Below are 21,985 nucleotides of genomic sequence, written 5' to 3' on the forward strand. Positions count from 1 at the left end.
TCTCTCAGTGCAGTGTTCATGTACTGGAGTGTCCAGTCAGTGTGTCTGTATGAACCCCTCTCTCTCTCAGTGCAGTGTTCATGTACTGGAGTGTCCAGTCAGTGTGTGTGTACGAACCCCTCTCTCTCTCAGTGCAGTGTTCATGTACTGGAGTGTCCAGTCAGTGTGTGTGTATGAACCCCCCTCTCAGTGCAGTGTTCATGTACTGGAGTGTGCAGACGGTGTTATGGACACAGTTCCAGTCGGGGACAGCACTGGACAGAGCACGTTTATTGCAGAGAGGAGATCGAGAGATGAAAGCAGGTTCTACAGACAGAAACCGCGAGAAGGTTCATCAGTGAGGCTGGAAGAAGCTGCTGGCGAGGGTGAGGCGGGTGTGTTTGGTGCACTGAGACACGTTCAGCTGTTTGAACTAAACGAGCTGAGCCCACACTGGACACAGGCAGACCTGGCTGCCCAGAGAGGACAGGCTCAGTGACCACAGCCTGGACTCACACACTGGACACAGGCAGACCTGGCTGTCCAGAGAGGACAGGCTCAGTGACAACAGCCTGGACACACACTGGACACAGGCAGACCTGGCTGCCCAGAGAGGACAGGCTCAGTGACCACAGCCTGGACACACACACTGGACACAGGCAGACCTGGCTGTCCAGAGAGGACAGGCTCAGTGACAACAGCCTGGACACACACTGGACACAGGCAGACCTGGCTGCCCAGAGAGGACAGGCTCAGTGACAACAGCCTGGACACACACACTGGACACAGGCAGACCTGGCTGCCCAGAGAGGACAGGCTCAGTGACCACAGCCTGGACACACACACACTGGACACAGACAGACCTGACTGTCCAGAGAGGACAGGCTCAGTGACCACAGCCTGGACACACACACTGGACACAGACAGACCTGGCTGCCCAGAGAGGACAGGCTCAGTGACCGCAGCCTGGACACACACACTGGACACAGGCAGACCCGGCTGCCCAGAGAGGACAGGCTCAGTGACCGCAGCCTGGACACACACAGTATAGACTGCAGTCTGTAACAGTCGCGCCGGGTCCTCCGGGCCGGCAGGGGGCGCCGGTGCGGGGGAGACGGAGGAGACAGGGGGGGCGCCCAGCCTGGGCTGCCGGAAGTGGGCGTGGCCGCGGCGGCGAAACCGGAAGAGACCGCGACGGGAGGGCGAGGCCGAGCAGCGCAGCGCACCAAGGCGGAGCAGCCAGCTTGAAAACAACGGGAAAGGAAACAATAAAACACACACACACACACGGAGAGATCACCCCGTCCTGAGCTCCCGGCGCCCAGCAGCTCCTCTCGGCTCCAGGTGAGATCGGCTCTCCCGGGGGGGGAGGAGGGAGGGAGTTTGATCAGAATAAACAACCCCGTTAGGTTGTGGTCAAAATCAGATCAGTGTGTGTGTGTGTGGGGAGACGTGCGATCGGGGCTTGTGAACACAGGCTCGGTGTTTCGACACGTCACCCCGCGATCTGGCCCCGTCCGGACCGGATCGGACCTGCTGGTGGGGGTGGGGGGTGACAGCGGGGTGCCCACACCAGATACACAAACAAACACCACGTCAATAAATACATCAACCCCCCCACGACCGAGCCGATCGGCGTCCACCGGGCGCCTGTGTCCCGATCGGCGAGGCCGAGCTGGGGGAAAAAAAAGCAGGGTTGTTTTTAAAGAAGCTTCCTGATCGCACTCGGATCGATAGACTCGGATCGATAGACGGGGCTCAGCGTCTCCGTGTCCCCGCCTCACCCCACCCCTCTCTCAATTCAATTCTCGATTCAAGGTGCTTTATTGGCATGGCCGCTGGGTACAATCAGTGTTGCCACAGCAGATGAAAATAATCAAATTAACGTGGAACAAAACACAGAATCAAAGTAAAATAAAATCTACAGACATTTACAACAGAGACGTGTCATAAAACATTGACATGGACTGTAAACAATACATATACATATCTTAATTCCGCAAGACAAATTCGCTCAAGAAAGGGAGTTAAAGCAAACATTTTTTGGGGGGGTTCTGTGTCCCCCGCCGGTCTGTTTTCATTTCCGACAACACCAGTCCTGTCAGTGGGGGAAGAGAGATTCTTTCAGATCGTTTTCTCCGGTTAAATTGCGGCTCTGATTGTCGCTATGAGCAGATGAACGGGGATTTCTGGTTATGGACGCACCTGCAGGGTTGTGTTTTGCAGGCAGGTACAGGTGTTTTTCTAGCTTGAAGGATTCTGAGATGTTATTGTGCCGTCTCATAGACAATTCTGGGGGAAAAGAGCAATTTATTTCTAGCCCGTCTATGAGCCCCTCTGGGGAAATTCCCCCTCCCGAAATTCAGTTTCTTTTTATATAGCGCCTTTCACAACAAGGCGATGCGTTTCGTCCGTGCAAAAATGCGTCCCAACCGGTCGAATAGTGCTCCCTCCTTGTAGTGCCGTTGAGGTGGCGGCGGAAACGCGATTTAAATTCGGTAAAAAAAAAAAAAGATCGAGAAGTGCTCAAGCAAGGAAAACGTTTGATGCATCAATCCGTTCTCACCCCTGCTGGGCTCCAGTGAGGGGGAGGGGCTGGTCAGTAGCGGGGTCAGAGGTCAGTACTCTGACGGCCTGCAGGAAGAAATTCTCTCTGGATCTGGAGGTCTGTGTCTTTGCTCTCCTGTAACACTCACCGGAGGGCATTTCTGTGTGGCTCTGAGTACAGTAGCTGTGTGAGTGAGAGAAACAGGGGGCGCCTCTGCAGGACTGGGGGCTCCTGTCTGACACTGTGGGGGTTCAGGCAGACCTGCTGGACTGTGTCTCTCCAGGAGCAGGTCTGGGGGCTCCTGTCGGACACTGTGGGGGTTCAGGCAGACCTGCTGGACTGTGTCTCTCCAGGAGCAGCTCTGGGGGCTCCTGTCGGACACTGTGGGGGTTCAGGCAGACCTGCCGGACTGTGTCTGTCTGACCCCCAAACTGCTGAGACACAGACAGGAGTCTGGAGCGCAGGGGGTGGGGTTAGGGTTAGGGAATCGCACTCCCCCCCAAAAGGCAGATATTTCTGGGGGGTAGGGGTGTTTGGGCTTATTCCAACTCGAACCCCAGGAGGCGTGTTGCTTGAATCAGCTCGTTTGAGCCCCCCCCCCCCCCGCTCCAGACACCCACCACTCTTTGTGTAAAGTTCCCCCTTCCCTGAGGCTGAGCCCGGTTCCCTTCTGGTTTCGATCGCTGAGAGGGAAACAGACCCCTTTGTCGCGTTACTGGGGTATGGGTCAGATAAGATAAGTCAGGACAGGAGGCTCTACTGTACACAGAGGGGGGTGGGAGGGGGGAACAAGCTGCCCAGCCATGGTGTTGAAGCCGCTCTGCTGTGCGTGCGTGCGTGCGTGCGTGCGTGCGTGCCCCGAGACTCCAGTCTCCTCTCTGGATGAAGTGGGGTGACTCTGTCTTCTCTCTCTCTGTCCCCCAGCTGTCGCTGTGTGTGTACCCCCTCTCCTCACCATGTTCTACACCTGCGGCCCCAATGAAGCCATGGTGGTGTCCGGTAGGTCTCCCCCAAACCCCAGCACCCCCAGAGGAGACCAGGTGACCAGTGTGGACAGTGAGGGGGGATTGGGGTGACCAGTGTGGACAGTGTAGGGGGATTGGGGTGACCAGTGTGGACAGTGAGGGGGGATTGGGGTGTCCAGTGTGGACAGTGAGGGGGGATTGGGGTGTCCAGTATGGACAGTGAGGGGGTGTCCAGTGTGGACAGTGAGGGGGGATTGGGGTGTCCAGTGTGGACAGTGAGGGGGTGTCCCGTGTGGACAGTGAGGGAGGATTGGGGTGGCCAGTGTGGACAGTGTTGGGGTGCCCCTGTGAACCCCTCTGTCTGTGTTCCAGGCTTCTGTCGGTCTCCTCCCCTGATGATCGCAGGAGGGAGAGTGTTTGTGGTGCCCTGTGTCCAGCAGATCCAGAGGTAACACACACTGCACACACTCTACACACTACACACACTACACACACTCCCTGTGTCCAGCAGATCCAGAGGTAACACACACTACACACTACACACTGCACACACTCTACACACTACACACACACTCCCTGTGTCCAGCAGATCCAGAGGTAACACACACTACACACTACACACTGCACACACTCTACACACTACACACACACTCCCTGTGTCCAGCAGATCCAGAGGTAACACACACTGCACACACTCTACACACTACACACACACTCCCTGTGTCCAGCAGATCCAGATGTAACACACACTACACACTACACACTGCACACACTCTACACACTACACACACACTCCCTGTGTCCAGCAGATCCAGATGTAGCACACACTACACACTACACACTGCACACACTCTACACACTACACACACACTCCCTGTGTCCAGCAGATCCAGAGGTAACACACACTACACACTACACACTGCACACACTCTACACACTACACACACACTCCCTGTGTCCAGCAGATCCAGAGGTAACACACACTACACACTACACACTGCACACACTCTACACACTACACACACACTCCCTGTGTCCAGCAGATCCAGATGTAACACACACTACACACTACACACTGCACACACTCTACACACTACACACACACTCCCTGTGTCCAGCAGATCCAGATGTAACACACACTACACACTACACACTGCACACACTCTACACACTACACACACACTCCCTGTGTCCAGCAGATCCAGATGTAGCACACACTACACACTACACACTGCACACACTCTACACACTACACACACACTCCCTGTGTCCAGCAGATCCAGATGTAACACACACTACACACTACACACTGCACACACTCTACACACTACACACACACTCCCTGTGTCCAGCAGATCCAGAGGTAACACACACTGCACACACTCTACACACTACACACACACTCCCTGTGTCCAGCAGATCCAGATGTAACACACACTACACACTACACACTGCACACACTCTACACACTACACACACACTCCCTGTGTCCAGCAGATCCAGATGTAGCACACACTACACACTACACACTACACACTGCACACACTCTACACACTACACACACACTCCCTGTGTCCAGCAGATCCAGATGTAGCACACACTACACACTACACACTACACACTGCACACACTCTACACACTACACACACACTCCCTGTGTCCAGCAGATTCAGATGTAACACACACTACACACACTCCGGGTTCAGGTGTGTCTGTGTGTCCTGGCAGGATCTCCCTCAACACGCTGACCCTGAACGTGAAGAGTGATAAGGTATACACACGCCATGGGGTTCCCATCTCTGTGACAGGCATCGCCCAGGTAGGAGCCTCTGACCCCTCTGTCTCGCGCTCTCGATGGCACTGACCTCTGACCCCCCTGTCTCTCTGTGACAGCGCTGACCTCTGACCCCCCTGTCTCTCTCTGACAGCGCTGACCTCTGACGCCTCTGTCTTGCTCTCTCGATGGCACTGACCTCTGACCCCCCTGTCTCTCTGTGACAGCGCTGACCTCTGATCCCTCTGTCTCGCTCTCTCGACAGTGCTGACCTCTGACCCCCCTGTCTCTCCGTGACAGCGCTGACCTCTGACCCCCCTGTCTCTCTCTGACAGCGCTGACCTCTGACGCCTCTATCTTGCTCTCTCGATGGCACTGACCTCTGACCCCCCGTCTCTCTGTGACAGCGCTGACCTCTGACCCCTCTGTCTCGCTCTCTGTGACAGCGCTGACCCCTGACCCCCCTGTCTCTCTCTGACAGCGCTGACCTCTGACGCCTCTGTCTTGCTCTCTCGATGGCACTGACCTCTGACCCCCCGTCTCTCTGTGACAGCGCTGACCCCTGACCCCTCTGTCTCTCTCGGAGTGAGTGTGTGACAGTGCTGACCTCTGACCCCCCTGTCTCTCTCGGGGTGCAGGTGAAGATTCAGGGACAGAACAAGGAGATGCTCGCTGCCGCCTGTCAGATGTTCATGGGGAAGTCGGAGCAGGAAATTACCCATATCGCCCTGGAGACTCTGGAGGGCCACCAGAGAGCCATCATGGCACACATGACTGTGGAGGTACAGGCACCCTGGTCACATGACTGTGGAGGTACAGGCCCCCTGGTCACGTGACTGTGGAGGTACTGACACACTGTCCCCTGCAGACACCCTGGTCACATGACTGTGGAGGTACAGGCCCCCTGGTTACATGACTGTGGAGGTACAGACACACTGTCCCCTGCAGTCACGTGACTGTGGAGGTACAGCCACCCTGGTCACATGACTGTGGAGGTACAGACACACTGTCCCCTGCAGACACGTGACTGTGGAGGTACAGACACACTGTCCCCTGCAGGCACGTGACTGTGGAGGTACAGGCACCCTGGTCACATGACTGTGGAGGTACAGACACACTGTCCCCTGCAGACACCCTGGTCACATGACAGTGGAGGTACTGACACACTGGCCCCTGCAGACCCCCTGGTCACATGACTGTGGAGGTTCAGACACCCTGGTCACATGACTGTGGAGGTACTGACACACTGTCCCCTGCAGACACCCTGGTCACATGACTGTGGAGATACTGACACACTGTCCCCTGCAGACACCCTGGTCACGTGACTGTGGAGGTACAGACACACTGTCCCCTGCAGACACGTGACTGTGGAGGTACAGACACACTGTCCCCTGCAGACATGTGACTGTGGAAGTACAGGCACCCTGGTCACATGACTGTGGAGGTACAGGCACACTGTCCCCTGCAGACACCCTGCTGACATGACTGTGGAGCTACAGGCACCCTGGTCACATGACTGTGGAGGTACAGACACCCTGGTCACATGACTGTGGAGCTACAGGCACCCTGGTCACATGACTGTGGAGGTACAGACAACCTGGTCACATGGCAGACACAGCGACTCTGACCTCCTGACCCCTGTCTGACTGACTCCCTCTGCTCTAGCTGGGCTGCCGTTTTTACTTCTTAGGCAGCAGTGAAAATGAGTTCAGGGGGCAGTGTGGTGGCTGAGCTCAGCCCCTGGGGTGCTGTCTGTGTGGAGTTTGCGTGTTCTGTCCAGTTTTCCTTGGGTGTCCTCCCACAGTCCTGAAACATGCTTCTGGGAAATATGGTTCTGTGTGTGTGTCCTGTGATGGACTGGTGTCCTGTCCAGGGTGTGTGAGTGTGTGTGTGTCCTGTGATGGACTGCTGTCCTGTCCAGGGAAACTCCCTCCAGCTGAGCGCTGGCGCCCCCCTGTGGCCTGAGCGCTCCGTCTCACCCTGCAGGAGATCTACAAGGACCGGAAGAAGTTCTCGGAGCAGGTCTTCAAGGTGGCATCCTCTGACCTGGTCAACATGGGCATCAGCGTGGTCAGCTACACCCTGAAGGACGTGCATGATGACCAGGTCAGTGTCTCTCCTTACCCCCATCTCTCACTGTCTCCCTCTCTCACTAACCCTCTCACTGTCTCCCTCTCTCATTCCCTCTCACTGTCTCCCTCTCACTGTCTCCCTCTCTCACTAACCCTCTCACTGTCTCCCTCTCTCATTCCCTCTCACTGTCTCCCTCTCTCATTCCCTCTCACTGGCTCCCTCTCTCATTCCCTCTCTCCCTCACTGTCTCACACTCTCTCACTCCCTGTAACCCTCTCACATGCTCACTCTCTCACTCAGGACTACCTGCACTCTCTGGGGAAGGCTCGTACCGCGCAGGTGCAGAAAGATGCCCGGATCGGCGAGGCGATGGCCAAGAGGGATGCCGTCATCAAGGTGAGTCCAGACACAGCGCCCCCTGTCTGCGGGGCAGAGACAATGCAGCTCAGCACAGGAGGTCACACACTGTATTATTATTATTGAGAGACAGGCTCACTGTCTGTTCCTCAGGCTGGGACAGGAGATCACACACTGTATTATTATTATTGAGAGACAGGCTCACTGTTCCTCAGGCTGGGACAGGAGATCACACACTGTATTATTATTATTGAGAGACAGGCTCACTGTTCCTCAGGCTGGGACAGGAGATCACACACTGTATTATTATTATTGAGAGACAGGCTCACTGTCTGTTCCTCAGGCTGGGACAGGAGATCACACACTGTATTATTATTATTGGGAGACAGGCTCACTGTCTGTTCCTCAGGCTGGGACAGGAGATCACACACTGTATTATTATTATTGAGAGACAGGCTCACTGTCTGTTCCTCAGGCTGGGACAGGAGGTCACACACTGTATTATTATTATTGAGAGACAGGCTCACTGTTCCTCAGGCTGGGGCAGGAGATCACACACTGTATTATTATTGAGAGACAGGCTCACTGTCTGTTCCTCAGGCTGGGACAGGAGATCACAAACTGTATTATTATTATTATTGAGAGACAGGCTCACTGTCTGTTCCTCAGGCTGGGACAGGAGATCACACACTGTATTATTATTATTGAGAGACAGACTCACTGTTCCTCAGGCTGGGACAGGAGATCACACACTGTATTATTATTATTGAGAGACAGGCTCACTGTCTGTTCCTCAGGCTGGGACAGGAGATCACACACTGTATTATTATTATTGAGAGACAGGCTCACTGTCTGCTCCTCAGGCTGGGACAGGAGATCACACACTGGATTATTATTATTGAGAGACAGGCTCACTGTCTGTTCCTCAGGCTGGGACAGGAGATCACACACTGTATTATTATTATTGAGAGACAGGCTCACTGTTCCTCAGGCTGGGACAGGAGATCACACACTGTATTATTATTATTGAGAGACAGGCTCACTGTTCCTCAGGCTGGGACAGGAGATCACACACTGTATTATTATTATTGAGAGACAGGCTCACTGTCTGTTCCTCAGGCTGGGACAGGAGATCACACACTGTATTATTATTATTGAGAGGTAGGCTCACTGTCTGTTCCTCAGGCTGGGACAGGAGATCACACACTGTATATTGTTATTGAGAGACAGGCTCACTGTTCCTCAGGCTGGGACAGGAGATCACACACTGTATTATTATTATTGAGAGACAGGCTCACTGTCTGTTCCTCAGGCTGGGACAGGAGATCACACACTGTATTATTATTATTGAGAGACAGGCTCACTGCCTGTTCCTCAGGCTGGGACAGGAGATCACACACTGTATTATTATTATTGAGAGACAGGCTCACTGTCTGTTCCTCAGGCTGGGACAGGAGATCACACACTGTATTATTATTATTGAGAGACGGGCTCACTGTCTGTTCCTCAGACTGGGACAGGAGATCACACACTGGATTATTATTATTGAGAGACAGGCGCACTGTCTGTTCCTCAGGCTGGGACAGGAGATCACACACTGTTTTATTATTATTGAGAGACAGGCGCACTGTCTGTTCCTCAGGCTGGGACAGGAGATCACACACTGTATTATTATTATTGGGAGACAGGCTCACTGTCTGTTCCTCAGGCTGGGACAGGAGATCACACACTGTATTATTATTATTGAGAGACAGGCGCACTGTCTGTTCCTCAGGCTGGGACAGGAGATCACACACTGTATTATTATTATTGAGAGACAGGCGCACTGTCTGTTCCTCAGGCTGGGACAGGAGATCACACACTGTATTATTATTATTGAGAGACAGGCTCACTGTCTGTTCCTCAGGCTGGGACAGGAGATCACACACTGTATTATTATTATTGGGAGACAGGCTCACTGTTTGTTCCTCAGGCTGGGACAGGAGATCACACACTGTATTATTATTATTGAGAGACAGGCTCACTGTTCCTCAGGCTGGGACAGGAGATCACACACTGTATTATTATTATTGAGAGACGGGCTCACTGTCTGTTCCTCAGACTGGGACAGGAGATCACACACTGGATTATTATTATTGAGAGACAGGCTCACTGTCTGTTCCTCAGGCTGGGACAGGAGATAACACGCTGTATTATTATTATTGAGAGACAGGCTCACTGTCTGTTCCTCAGGCTGGGACAGGAGATCACACACTGTATTATTATTATTGAGAGACAGACTCACTGTTCCTCAGGCTGGGACAGGAGATCACACACTGTATTATTATTATTGAGAGACAGGCGCACTGTCTGTTCCTCAGGCTGGGACAGGAGATCACACACTGTATTATTATTATTGAGAGACAGGCTCACTGTCTGTTCCTCAGGCTGGGACAGGAGGTCACACACTGTATTATTATTATTGAGAGACAGACTCACTGTTCCTCAGGCTGGGACAGGAGATCACACACTGTATTATTATTATTGAGAGACAGGCTCACTGTCTGTTCCTCAGGCTGGGACAGGAGATCACACACTGTATTATTATTATTGGGAGACAGGCTCACTGTCTGTTCCTCAGGCTGGGACAGGAGATCACACACTGTATTATTATTATTGAGAGACAGGCGCACTGTCTGTTCCTCAGGCTGGGACAGGAGATCACACACTGTATTATTAATATTGGGAGACAGGCTCACTGTCTGTTCCTCAGGCTGGGACAGGAGATCACACACTGTATTATTATTATTGAGAGACAGGCTCACTGTCTGTTCCTCAGGCTGGGACAGGAGATCACACACTATTATTATTATTGCTGAGAGACAGGTTCAGTCATCTGTGTCTCTCTCTCTCTATCGCCCCCTGCAGGAGGCCCATGCGATGCAGGAGAAGGTGTCGGCCCAGTATGTCAATGAGATTGAGATGGCCAAGGCCCAAAGAGACTACGAGCTGAAGAAGGCCACCTACGACATCGAGGTCAACACCAAGAAGGCTGAGTCTGACCTGGCTTACCAACTGCAGGTCTGTCCCTACACCCCTCTCTCTCAGTGCAGTGTTCATGTCCTGTAGTGTCCAGTCAGTGTGTCTGTATGAACCCCTCTCTCTCAGTGCAGTGTTCATGTACTGGAGTGTCCAGTCAGTGTGTCTGTATGAACCCCTCTCTCTCTCAGTGCAGTGTTCATGTCCTGGAGTGTCCAGTCAGTGTGTCTGTATGAACCCCTCTCTCTCTCAGTGCAGTGTTAATGTACTGGAGTGTCCAGTCAGTGTGTCTGTATGAACCCCTCTCTCTCTCAGTGCAGTGTTCATGTCCTGGAGTGTCCAGTCAGTGTGTCTGTATGAACCCCTCTCTCTCTCTCAGTGCAGTGTTAATGTACTGGAGTGTCCAGTCAGTGTGTGTATGAACCCCTCTCTCTCTCTCAGTGCAGTGTTCATGTACTGGAGTGTCCAGTCAGTGTGTGTGTATGAACCCCTCTCTCTCTCAGTGCAGTGTTCATGTACTGGAGTGTCCAGTCAGTGTGTGTGTATGAACCCCTCTCTCTCTCAGTGCAGTGTTAATGTACTGGAGTGTCCAGTCAGTGTGTCTGTATGAACCTCTCTCTCTCTCAGTGCAGTGTTAATGTACTGGAGTGTCCAGTCAGTGTGTGTATGAACCCCTCTCTCTCTCTCAGTGCAGTGTTCATGTACTGGAGTGTCCAGTCAGTGTGTGTGTATGAACCCCTCTCTCTCTCAGTGCAGTGTTCATGTACTGGAGTGTCCAGTCAGTGTGTGTGTATGAACCCCTCTCTCTCTCAGTGCAGTGTTCATGTACTGGAGTGTCCAGTCAGTGTGTCTGTATGAACCCCTCTCTCTCAGTGCAGTGTTCATGTACTGGAGTGTCCAGTCAGTGTGTCTGTATGACCCCCTCTCTCTCTCAGTGCAGTGTTCATGTACTGGAGTGTCCAGTCAGTGTGTCTGTATGAACCCCTCTCTCTCAGTGCAGTGTTAATGTACTGGAGTGTCCAGTCAGTGTGTCTGTATTAACCCCTCTCTCTCTCAGTGCAGTGTTCATGTACTGGAGTGTCCAGTCAGTGTGTCTGTATTAACCCCTCTCTCTCTCAGTGCAGTGTTCATGTACTGGAGTGTCCAGTCAGTGTGTCTGTATGAACCCCTCTCTCTCTCAGTGCAGTGTTAATGTACTGGAGTGTCCAGTCAGTGTGTCTGTATGAACCCCTCTCTCTCAGTGCAGTGTTCATGTACTGGAGTGTCCAGTCAGTGTGTCTGTATTAACCCCTCTCTCTCTCAGTGCAGTGTTAATGTACTGGAGTGTCCAGTCAGTGTGTCTGTATGAACCCCTCTCTCTCTCTCAGTGCAGTGTTCATGTACTGGAGTGTCCAGTCAGTGTGTCTGTATGAACCCCTCTCTCTCTCAGTGCAGTGTTAATGTACTGGAGTGTCCAGTCAGTGTGTCTGTATTAACCCCTCTCTTTCTCAGTGCAGTGTTAATGTACTGGAGTGTCCAGTCAGTGTGTCTGTATTAACCCCTCTCTTTCTCAGTGCAGTGTTCATGTACTGGAGTGTCCAGTCAGTGTGTCTGTATTAACCCCTCTCTCTCTCAGTGCAGTGTTCATGTACTGGAGTGTCCAGTCAGTGTGTCTGTATGAACCCCTCTCTCTCTCAGTGCAGTGTTAATGTACTGGAGTGTCCAGTCAGTGTGTCTGTATGAACCCCTCTCTCTCTCAGTGCAGTGTTCATGTACTGGAGTGTCCAGTCAGTGTGTCTGTATGAACCCCTCTCTCTCTCTCAGTGCAGTGTTCATGTACTGGAGTGTCCAGTCAGTGTGTGTATGAACCCCTCTCTCTCAGTGCAGTGTTCATGTACTGGAGTGTCCAGTCAGTGTGTCTGTATGAACCCCTCTCTCTCAGTGCAGTGTTCATGTACTGGAGTGTCCAGTCAGTGTGTCTGTATGAACCCCTCTCTCTCAGTGCAGTGTTCATGTACTGGAGTGTCCAGTCAGTGTGTCTGTATGAACCCCTCTCTCTCTCAGTGCAGTGTTAATGTACTGGAGTGTCCAGTCAGTGTGTCTGTATGAACCCCTCTCTCTCTCAGTGCAGTGTTCATGTACTGGAGTGTCCAGTCAGTGTGTGTGTATGAACCCCTCTCTCTCTCAGTGCAGTGTTCATGTACTGGAGTGTCCAGTCAGTGTGTGTGTATGAACCCCTCTCTCTCTCAGTGCAGTGTTCATGTACTGGAGTGTCCAGTCAGTGTGTCTGTATTAACCCCTCTCTTTCTCAGTGCAGTGTTAATGTACTGGAGTGTCTCTCTCTCCCTCCGTCAGGTGGCGAAGACGAAGCAGCGGATCGAGGAGGAGAAGATGCAGGTCCAGGTGATCGAGCGCGCCCAGCAGATCATGCTGCAGGAGCAGGAGATCGTCCGCAAGGAGAGGGAGCTGGAGGCCACAGTCAAGAAGCCTGCCGAGGCCGAGAAGTACCGCCTGGTGAAGCTGGCCGAGGCCGAGAGGTGAGGCAGGGGGTGTGTGTGTGTGTGGCCCCTAGGCTGGTATCACTTCCTGTGTGTGTGTGAGACCCCTGGGCTGGTATCACTTCCTGTGTGTGTGTGTGAGAGTGACCCCTGGGCTGGTATCACTTCCTGTGTGTGTGTGTGTGTGTGGCCCCTAGGCTGGTATCACTTCCTGTGTGTGTCTGAGACCCCTGGGCTGGTATCACTTCCTGTGTGTGTGTGTGAGAGTGACCCCTGGGCTGGTATCACTTCCTGTGTGTGTGTGTGAGAGTGACCCCTGGGCTGGTATCACTTCCTGTGTGTGTGTGTGAGAGTGACCCCTAGGCTGGTATCACTTCCTGTGTGTGTGTGAGACCCCTGGGCTGGTATCACTTCCTGTGTGTGTGAGATCCCTAGGCTGGTATCACTTCCTGTGTGTGTGAGACCCCTGGGCTGGTATCACTTCCTGTGTGTGTGAGATCCCTAGGCTGGTATCACTTCCTGTGTGTGTGTGAGACCCCTGGGCTGGTATCACTTCATGTGTGTGTGTGTGAGAGTGACCCCTGGGCTGGTATCACTTCCTGTGTGTGTGTGTGAGAGTGACCCCTAGGCTGGTATCACTTCCTGTGTGTGTGTGAGACCCCTGGGCTGGTATCACTTCCTGTGTGTGTGTGTGAGAGTGACCCCTGGGCTGGTATCACTTCCTGTGTGTGTGTGTGAGAGTGACCCCTAGGCTGGTATCACTTCCTGTGTGTGTGTGAGACCCCTGGGCTGGTATCACTTCCTGTGTGTGTGAGAGTGACCCCTAGGCTGGTATCACTTCCTGTGTGTGTGTGAGACCCCTGGGGTGGTATCACTTCCTGTGTGTGTGAGATCCCTAGGCTGGTATCACTTCCTGTGTGTGTGTGAGACCCCTGGGGTGGGAATCACTTCCTGTGTGTGTGAGATCCCTAGGCTGGTATCACTTCCTGTGTGTGTGTGAGACCCCTGGGCTGGTATCACTTCCTGTGTGTGTGAGATCCCTAGGCTGGTATCACTTCCTGTGTGTGTGTGAGACCCCTGGGCTGGTATCACTTCCTGTGTGTGTGTGAGACCCCTGGGCTGGTATCACTTCCTGTGTGTGTGAGATCCCTAGGCTGGTATCACTTCCTGTGTGTGTGAGATCCCTAGGCTGGTATCACTTCCTGTGTGTGTGTGTGAGAGTGACCCCTAGGCTGGTATCACTTCCTGTGTGTGTGTGTGGCCCCTAGGCTGGTATCACTTCCTGTGTGTGTGTGAGACCCCTGGGCTGGTATCACTTCCTGTGTGTGTGTGTGGCCCCTAGGCTGGTATCACTTCCTGTGTGAGACCCACTCAGACCCCTCAGGGTTGACCTGGGTGCAGACTCAGTGGACAGAGGACGATCGTCAGTCTATCAACAGGAGAGTCGCCCAGTTCTGATCTCTCTCCTCTCCCTGTCCCTCTCCTGTCTCCCTCTCTCCTCTCTCTCTCTTCTGTCTTTCTCCTCTCTCTCTCTTCTGTCTCTCTCCTTCTCTCCTCTCCCTGTCCCTCTCCTGTCTCCCTCTCCCTTCTCTCTCCTCTCTCTCTTCTGTCTCTCTCCTCCTCTCCTCTCCCTGTCCCTCTCCTGTCTCCCTCTCTCCTCTCTCTCTCTTCTGTCTCTCTCCTTCTCTCCTCTCCCTGTCCCTCCCCTGTCTCCCTCTCCCGTCTCTCTTCTCTCTCTCTCTCGTCTCTCTCCTCCTCTCCGCTCCCTGTCCCTCTCCTGTCTCTCTTCTTCTCCTCTCTCTCTCCTGTCTCCCTCTCCAGGCTCCAGCTCATCATGCAGGCAGAGGCCGAAGCAGAGTCCATCAGGGTGAGTCTCTGATCTCCTCTTTTTCTGTCTCATACTCTCGTGTCTCCTGTCTCTCTCCTCTCTCGCACCCTGCTGTGCCTCCTCTCACACCCCTGTGCCTCCTCTCCTTTGTCTCTGTCTCCCATGTCTCTCCTCTCTCTCACGCCTGTCGGTCTCTCCTCTCTCTCACGCCCGCGCTGTGCCTCCTGTCTCTCACGCCCGCGCTGTGCCTCCTGTCTCTCACGCCCGCGCTGTGCCTCCTGTCTCTCACGCCGCGCTGTGCCTCCTGTCTCTCAGATCAAGGGCGAGGCCGAGGCCTTTGCAGTGGAGGCGAAGGGCCGAGCCGAGGCGGAGCAGATGGCCAAGAAAGCCGACGCCTTCAAGCAGTACAAGGAGGGGGCGATGGTGGACATGCTGCTGGAGAAACTGCCCCTGGTGAGGGGGGGCAGGGGGCAGGAGAGGGGGGAGGGGCGATGGTGGACATGCTGCTGGAGAAACTGCCCCTGGTGAGGGGGGGCAGGGGGCAGGAGAGGGGGGAGGGGCGATGGGGGACATGCTGCTGGAGAAACTGCCCCTGGTGAGGGGGGCAGGGGGCAGGAGAGGGGGGAGGGGCGATGGTGGACATGCTGCTGGAGAAACTGCCCCTGGTGAGGGGGGGCAGGGGGCAGGAGAGGAGGGAGGGGCGATGGGGGACATGCCTCTAGAGAAACTGCCCCTGGTGAGGGGGGGCAGGGGGCATTAGAGGGGGGAGGGGCGATGGGGGACATGCTGCTGGAGAAACTGCCCCTGGTGAGGGGGGGCAGGGGGCAGGAGAGGAGGGAGGGGCGATGGTGGACATGCTGCTGGAGAAACTGCCCCTGGTGAGGGGGGCAGGGGGCAGGAGAGGGGGGAAGGGCGATGGTGGACATGCTGCTGGAGAAACTGCCCCTGGTGAGGGGGGGCAGGGGGCAGGAGAGGAGGGAGGGGCGATGGGGGACATGCCGCTAGAGAAACTGCCCCTGGTGAGGGGGGGCAGGGGGCAGGAGAGGGGGGAGGGGCGATGGTGGACATGCTGCTGGAGAAACTGCCCCTGGTGAGGGGGGGCAGGGGGCAGGAGAGGGGGGAGGGGCGATGGGGGACATGCTGCTGGAGAAACTGCCCCTGGTGAGGGGGGGCAGGGGGCAGGAGAGGGGGGAGGGGCGATGGGGGACATGCCGCTGGAGAAACTGCCCCTGGTGAGGGGGGGCAGGGGGCAGGAGAGGGGGGAGGGGCGATGGGGGACATGCCGCTAGAGAAACTGCCCCTGGTGAGGGGGGGCAGGGGGCATTAGAGGGGGGAGGGGCGATGGGGGACATGCCGCTGGAGAAACTGCCCCTGGTGAGGGGGGGCAGGGGGCAGGAGAGGGGGGAGGGGCGATGGTGGACATACTGCTGGAGAAACTGCCCCTGGTGAGGGGGGGCAGGGGGCAGGAGAAGGGGGAGGGGCGATGGTGGACATGCTGCTGGAGAAACTGCCCCTGGTGAGGGGGGGCAGGGGGCAGGAGAGGGGGGAGGGGCAATGGTGGACATGCTGCTGGAGAAACTGCCCCTGGTGAGGGGGGGCAGGGGGCAGGAGAGGGGGGAGGGGCGATGGGGGACATGCTACTGGAGAAACTGCCCCTGGTGAGAGGGGGCAGGGGGCAGGAGAGGAGGGAGGGGCGATGGGGGACATGCCGCTAGAGAAACTGCCCCTGGTGAGGGGGGGCAGGGGGCATTAGAGGGGGGAGGGGCGATGGGGGACATGCTGCTGGAGAAACTGCCCCTGGTGAGGGGGGGCAGGGGGCAGGAGAGGGGGGAGGGGCAATGGGGGACATGCTGCTGGAGAAACTGCCCCTGGTGAGGGGGGGCAGGGGGCAGGAGAAGGGGGAGGGGCGATGGTGGACATGCTGCTGGAGAAACTGCCCCTGGTGAGGGGGGGCAGGGGGCAGGAGAGGGGGGAGGGGCGATGGTGGACATGCTGCTGGAGAAACTGCCCCTGGTGAGGGGGGGCAGGGGGCAGGAGAGGGGGGAGGGGCGATGGGGGACATGCTACTGGAGAAACTGCCCCTGGTGAGAGGGGGCAGGGGGCAGGAGAGGAGGGAGGGGCGATGGGGGACATGCTACTGGAGAAACTGCCCCTGGTGAGGGGGGGCAGGGGGCAGGAGAGGAGGGAGGGGCGATGGGGGACACGCCGCTGGAGAAACTGCCCCTGGTGAGGGGGGGCAGGGGGCAGGAGAGGGGGGAGGGGCGATGGGGGACATGCCGCTGGGGAATCTGCCCCTGGTGAGGGGGGGCAGGGGGCAGGAGAGGGGGGAGGGGCGATGGGGGACACGCCGCTGGAGAAACTGCCTCTGGTGAGGGGGGGCAGGAGGCAGGCGGGGAGCCGGGCTCAGTTCAGGGGGCAGACAGGAGGTTGCGCTCAGTTCAGGGGGCAGGCGGGGGGCTGGGCTCTCCCCCGGTGCAGGACGCAGACTGACCCAGTTCCCCCTCCCGCCTGCAGATGGCGGAGGAGATCACCAAGCCGCTGTCCGAGACCCAGAAGATCACCATGGTGTCCAGCGGCGGCGGGGACGTGGGGGCCAGCAAGCTGACCGGGGAGGTGCTGGACATCATGACCAGGCTGCCCGAGACCATCGAGAGGCTGACCGGGGTCAACATCGTGCAGGTACGCAGGCCAGCAGGGGGCGCACACCGGTCTGACCGCCTCCAGGTGTGTCAGTGCGGCAGTCTGATCCGCTCCAGGTGTGACAGTGCAGTCAGACTCCCAGTGTGCAGCAGTCTGATCCGCTCCAGGTGTGACAGTGCTGTCAGTCAGACTCCCAGTGCGCAGCAGTCTGATCCGCTCCAGGTGTGACAGTGCTGTCAGACTCCCAGTGCGCAGCAGTCTGATCCGCTCCAGGTGTGACAGTGCTGTCAGTCAGACTCCCAGTGCGCAGCAGTCTGATCCGCTCCAGGTGTGACAGTGCTGTCAGACTCCCAGTGCGCAGCAGTCTGATCCCCTCCAGGTGTGACAGTGCTGTCAGTCAGACTCCCAGTGTGCAGCAGTCTGATCCACTCCAGGTGTGACAGTGCTGTCACTCCCAGTGCGCAGCAGTCTGATCCGCTCCAGGTGTGACAGTGCTGTCACTCCCAGTGCGCAGCAGTCTGATCCACTCCAGGTGTGACAGTGCTGTCAGTCAGACTCCCAGTGCGCAGCAGTCTGATCCGCTCCAGGTGTGACAGTGCTGTCAGTCAGACTCCCAGTGCGCAGCAGTCTGATCCGCTCCAGGTGTGACAGTGCTGTCAGTCAGACTCCCAGTGCGCAGCAGTCTGATCCGCTCCAGGTGTGACAGTGCTGTCAGTCAGACTCCCAGTGTGCAGCAGTCTGATCCGCTCCAGGTGTGACAGTGCAGTCAGACTCCCAGTGCGCGGCAGTCTGATCCACTCCAGGTGTGACAGTGCTGTCACTCCCAGTGCGCAGCAGTCTGATCCGCTCCAGGTGTGACAGTGCTGTCAGACTCCCAGTGCGCAGCAGTCTGATCCGCTCCAGGTGTGACAGTGCTGTCACTTCCAGTGCGCAGCAGTCTGATCCGCTCCAGGTGTGACAGTGCGGTCAGACTCCCAGTGCGCGGCAGTCTGATCCGCTCCAGGTGTGACAGTGCGGTCAGACTCCCAGTGCACAGCAGTCTGATCCGCTCCAGGTGTGACAGTGCTGTCAGTCAGACTCCCAGTGCGCAGCAGTCTGATCCGCTCCAGGTGTGACAGTGTAGTCAGACTCCCAGTGCGCGGCAGTCTGATCCGCTCCAGGTGTGACAGTGCTGTCAGACTCCCAGTGCGCAGCAGTCTGATCCGCTCCAGGTGTGACAGTGCTGTCAGACTCCCAGTGCGCAGCAGTCTGATCCACTCCAGGTGTGACAGTCTCTCTCTTTTCTCTCCTGATACAGGTGACTGGGAAGCCCACCCGCATGGGCTAATGGGCAGGCCCGGCCCAGCCCAACAGAACCTCCAGACCTCCGACCCTCTCTGACGCTGCTGCTGGAACGCGGTGGGTGGGGGGCAGCCTATCCCACAATCCCCCTCACTGCCCTCCCCCTGCACTGACCCCCTGACCTGTCCTGACCGTGACCCCCATCCTGAATCGCCTGTCCCTGCAGCTGAGCCAGTCCGCAGCCCGGTCACACATGAAGTATCTTTCCTGTCTCGCTAGGGGTTGGTTTTGGGGGCGTCTAGGGGACCCCCGGTTGTGGACCCGGGACCTGGGGCTTGCCGTGGGCAGGGCTGCGCTGACAGGGACGGGGCTGCAGGGGGCGCTGTTGCCGTGCCCCAGACTGTCGCCTCTCCTCTCTCCTCTCTCCTCTCTCCTCTCTCACTGGTGCCTGATTTCTACAGACCCCTCGTTCTCAAGTGTTTCTTATGCCTGCGCCTCTCCTGCTGGGGGGGGGGGGGCGCAGCAGCACTGCATGCTGGGACGCTGTCCCGTACTCGAGCTCCCCAGACCCCTGTGATTGCTGTAGGTTCGAACATGTAGCTTCGTCCTGTGCCTGACCCCTGTTCTCTGTGTGTTAGTGTTACTGCGAACCTCTGTCTTCGTCCACTTTGTTACTGAGGAATGTGATGAATATACCTTGTGAGAATATATATACACAGTTACTCGATCTGTTGTCGTCTTATTGTGTCAGCGGTCTTCTGTACACAGAGGTGGGTGGGAGGGGGGAACAAGCCGAGACCCTGGCTTCTCTCCAGACCCAGCTGGGTGAGCTCCTCCAGTCAGGACAGGAGGCTCTACTGTACACAGAGAGGGGCGGGAGGGGGGAACAAGCCGATACCCTGGCTTCTCTCCAGACACAGCTGGGTGAGCTCCTCCAGTCAGGACAGGAGGCTCTACTGTACACAGAGAGGGGTGGGAGGGGGGAACAAGCCGATACCCTGGCTTCTCTCCAGACCCAGCTGGGTGAGCTCCTCCAGTCAGGACAGGAGGCTCTACTGTACACAGAGAGGGGCGGGAGGGGGGAACAAGCCGATACCCTGGCTTCTCTCCAGACACAGCTGGGTGAGCTCCTCCAGTCAGGACAGGAGGCTCTACTGTACACAGAGAAGGGTGGGAGGGGGGAACAAGCCGATACCCTGGCTTCTCTCCAGACACAGCTGGGTGAGCTCCTCCAGTCAGGACAGGAGGCTCTACTGTACACAGAGAGGGGTGAGGGTGGGGAACAAGATTTATATGTAGATGGGTGCAAAATCTGTGAAGAGGGTTCGAATCAACTGTAGATGGGGGCAAATTCAGCATGGAGGGGTGCAAATGGTGTGTGTGTGTGTGTGCGCGCGAAAAGGGGCGTTTTGTGATACGATGGGACACTCCTGGGCTTATCATCGTCGTCCTGGGCCACGGATGACGACGGCCGGGTGGAGTGTCTCCTCGCACATCCGGGAAGATCTGCGGCAGATCCGCTGCTCGTGAGGAGGAAGCAGCCCGTTCCTGCGCAGGAAGCCCCTGGGGGGCGAGGAGTGGAGCCGCTGTTTGCCTGGGGTGTGTGTGTGTGTGTGTCAGCCTCTTGTCGTCCCACCACAGGTGCAGATCACACGCATGTGTCCCTCCCTGTGGGGGCCCAAGCCCCACCCCCTCCTCCCTGCACCGCGCTGCGATTGGCCGGCGCCCTCGTTAAGATGCGAATCCACGATGCACCGCCGCCTTCCGCCTCAGCCAGCCAGCCTGACGCACACGCCACACCAGAGGCTTCCTCCGGAAGCCGAGTCACCCCCCCGCCCCCCTCCCCCAGCAGGAGGCGAGATGCGGTCGGCGAGGGGGGGAGGCCGGGGCCCGAGCCTGTGACGGGCCCTGCCCTCTTCACCCCGACCTGCTGCTGGGGCAAGTGCGCTCCGTGAAAGTGGAGTCAGAAGGTCACGGGTGTTGACGGTCCCGTCCGGTCGTCCCGCTGTCGTTCAAGTGAAGGAACTTCCACCTGCGACAACCCTGCAGGCCCCCTGTTTCATGATCTCCAGTGTCCTCCGTCTGTCTCGACACCAGCTCTGCTGCTGTAGAAACACCTTCTCTCTCTTATATATATATATCTCTTATACTTGGTTCAATTCAATTCAAGGTGCTTTATTAGCATGACCGATGGGTACAATCAGTGTTGCCAAAGCAGATAAAAATAATCAAATTAACGTGGAACAAAACATAAAAGTAATATAAAATCTACAGACATTTACAACAGAGATGTCATACAATATTGACATAGACTGTAGGCGGCTGGAGCATTATTGGGAGACAGACTCACTGTTCCTCAGGCTGTGACAGGAGATCACATACTGGGATGCCAGTTCAACTGAGTTCCCTCCTCCCTCTCCCAGTAGGATTGGGACCCGTTGTGATTCTGGCAGGTGTGTGAACTCTGGGATTAGGTTTCTGATTTTAGGGAAGAATGTTTCTTTAATCCCTAATTAGGATCTAATTTCTCTAATCTTATACTCCGTCTCTCACATGCACGCACACACACACAGTGGAAACAGCCCCTCATGTTCAGGAAGGAAGATACGATGAAAGATTAGAATTATCTCGTTACTTCTCTCTTCTTCGAAACCGTGGGCACAGAGAACCCATGAGGACAGGGGGGGGCTCTACTGTACACAAAGGGTGGTGGGGGTGGGGAACAAGCTGCCCAGCCCTGTTTTTGAAGCTGATACCCTGGCTTCTCTCCAGACACAGCTGGGTGAGCTCCTCCAGTCAGGACAGGAGGCTCTACTGTACACAGAGAGGGGTGGGAGGGGGGAACAAGCCGATACCCTGGCGTCTCTCCAGACACAGCTGGGTAAGCTCCTCCAGTCAGGACAGGAAGCTCTACTGTACACAGAGAGGGGTGGGAGGGGGGAACAAGCTGCCCAGCCCTGTTGTTGCAGCCGAGTCTTCTCCAGGCAGTCGAACCCGTCATGTGGAACAGTGTGCACGTGACCCAGCACCACTTGAGTCCCTCGA

The 21,985-nt window shown here is 56.2% G+C and overlaps 1 protein-coding gene across 1 annotated transcript; it reads left to right on the forward strand.

Annotated features, from left to right (window-relative positions):
* Window positions 1-1,130: 1,130 nt before the first annotated feature.
* On the forward strand, window positions 1,131-19,667 carry LOC148812576 (flotillin-1). The gene is made up of 13 exons (XM_088908577.1): window positions 1,131-1,323; window positions 3,452-3,526; window positions 3,865-3,940; window positions 5,221-5,311; window positions 5,905-6,048; window positions 7,253-7,372; window positions 7,640-7,735; window positions 10,604-10,756; window positions 13,049-13,230; window positions 15,013-15,058; window positions 15,335-15,472; window positions 17,534-17,698; window positions 18,957-19,667. The coding sequence occupies exons 2-13, from the start codon at window positions 3,484-3,486 to the stop codon at window positions 18,984-18,986; spliced, it is 1,284 nt and encodes a 427-aa protein (XP_088764703.1). The 5' UTR covers window positions 1,131-1,323; window positions 3,452-3,483; the 3' UTR covers window positions 18,987-19,667.
* The last annotated feature ends 2,318 nt before the right edge of the window (window positions 19,668-21,985 follow it).

The sequence above is a fragment of the Atractosteus spatula genome (genome assembly GCF_055471065.1).
Source record: "Atractosteus spatula isolate fAtrSpa1 chromosome 10 unlocalized genomic scaffold, fAtrSpa1.hap1 SUPER_10_unloc_2, whole genome shotgun sequence".
In the NCBI taxonomy this organism is placed as follows: domain Eukaryota; kingdom Metazoa; phylum Chordata; class Actinopteri; order Semionotiformes; family Lepisosteidae; genus Atractosteus; species Atractosteus spatula.

Bases quoted from the DNA above. Each gene is read 5' to 3' on its own strand.
- LOC148812576 (XM_088908577.1), top strand. From the start codon at position 3,484: ATGTTCTACACCTGCGGCCCCAATGAAGCCATGGTGGTGTCCG. The intron at 3,527-3,864 runs GTAGGTCTCCCC...TCTGTGTTCCAG, and splicing joins TGAAGCCATGGTGGTGTCCG to GCTTCTGTCGGTCTCCTCCC. The intron at 5,312-5,904 runs GTAGGAGCCTCT...CTCGGGGTGCAG, and splicing joins CTGTGACAGGCATCGCCCAG to GTGAAGATTCAGGGACAGAA.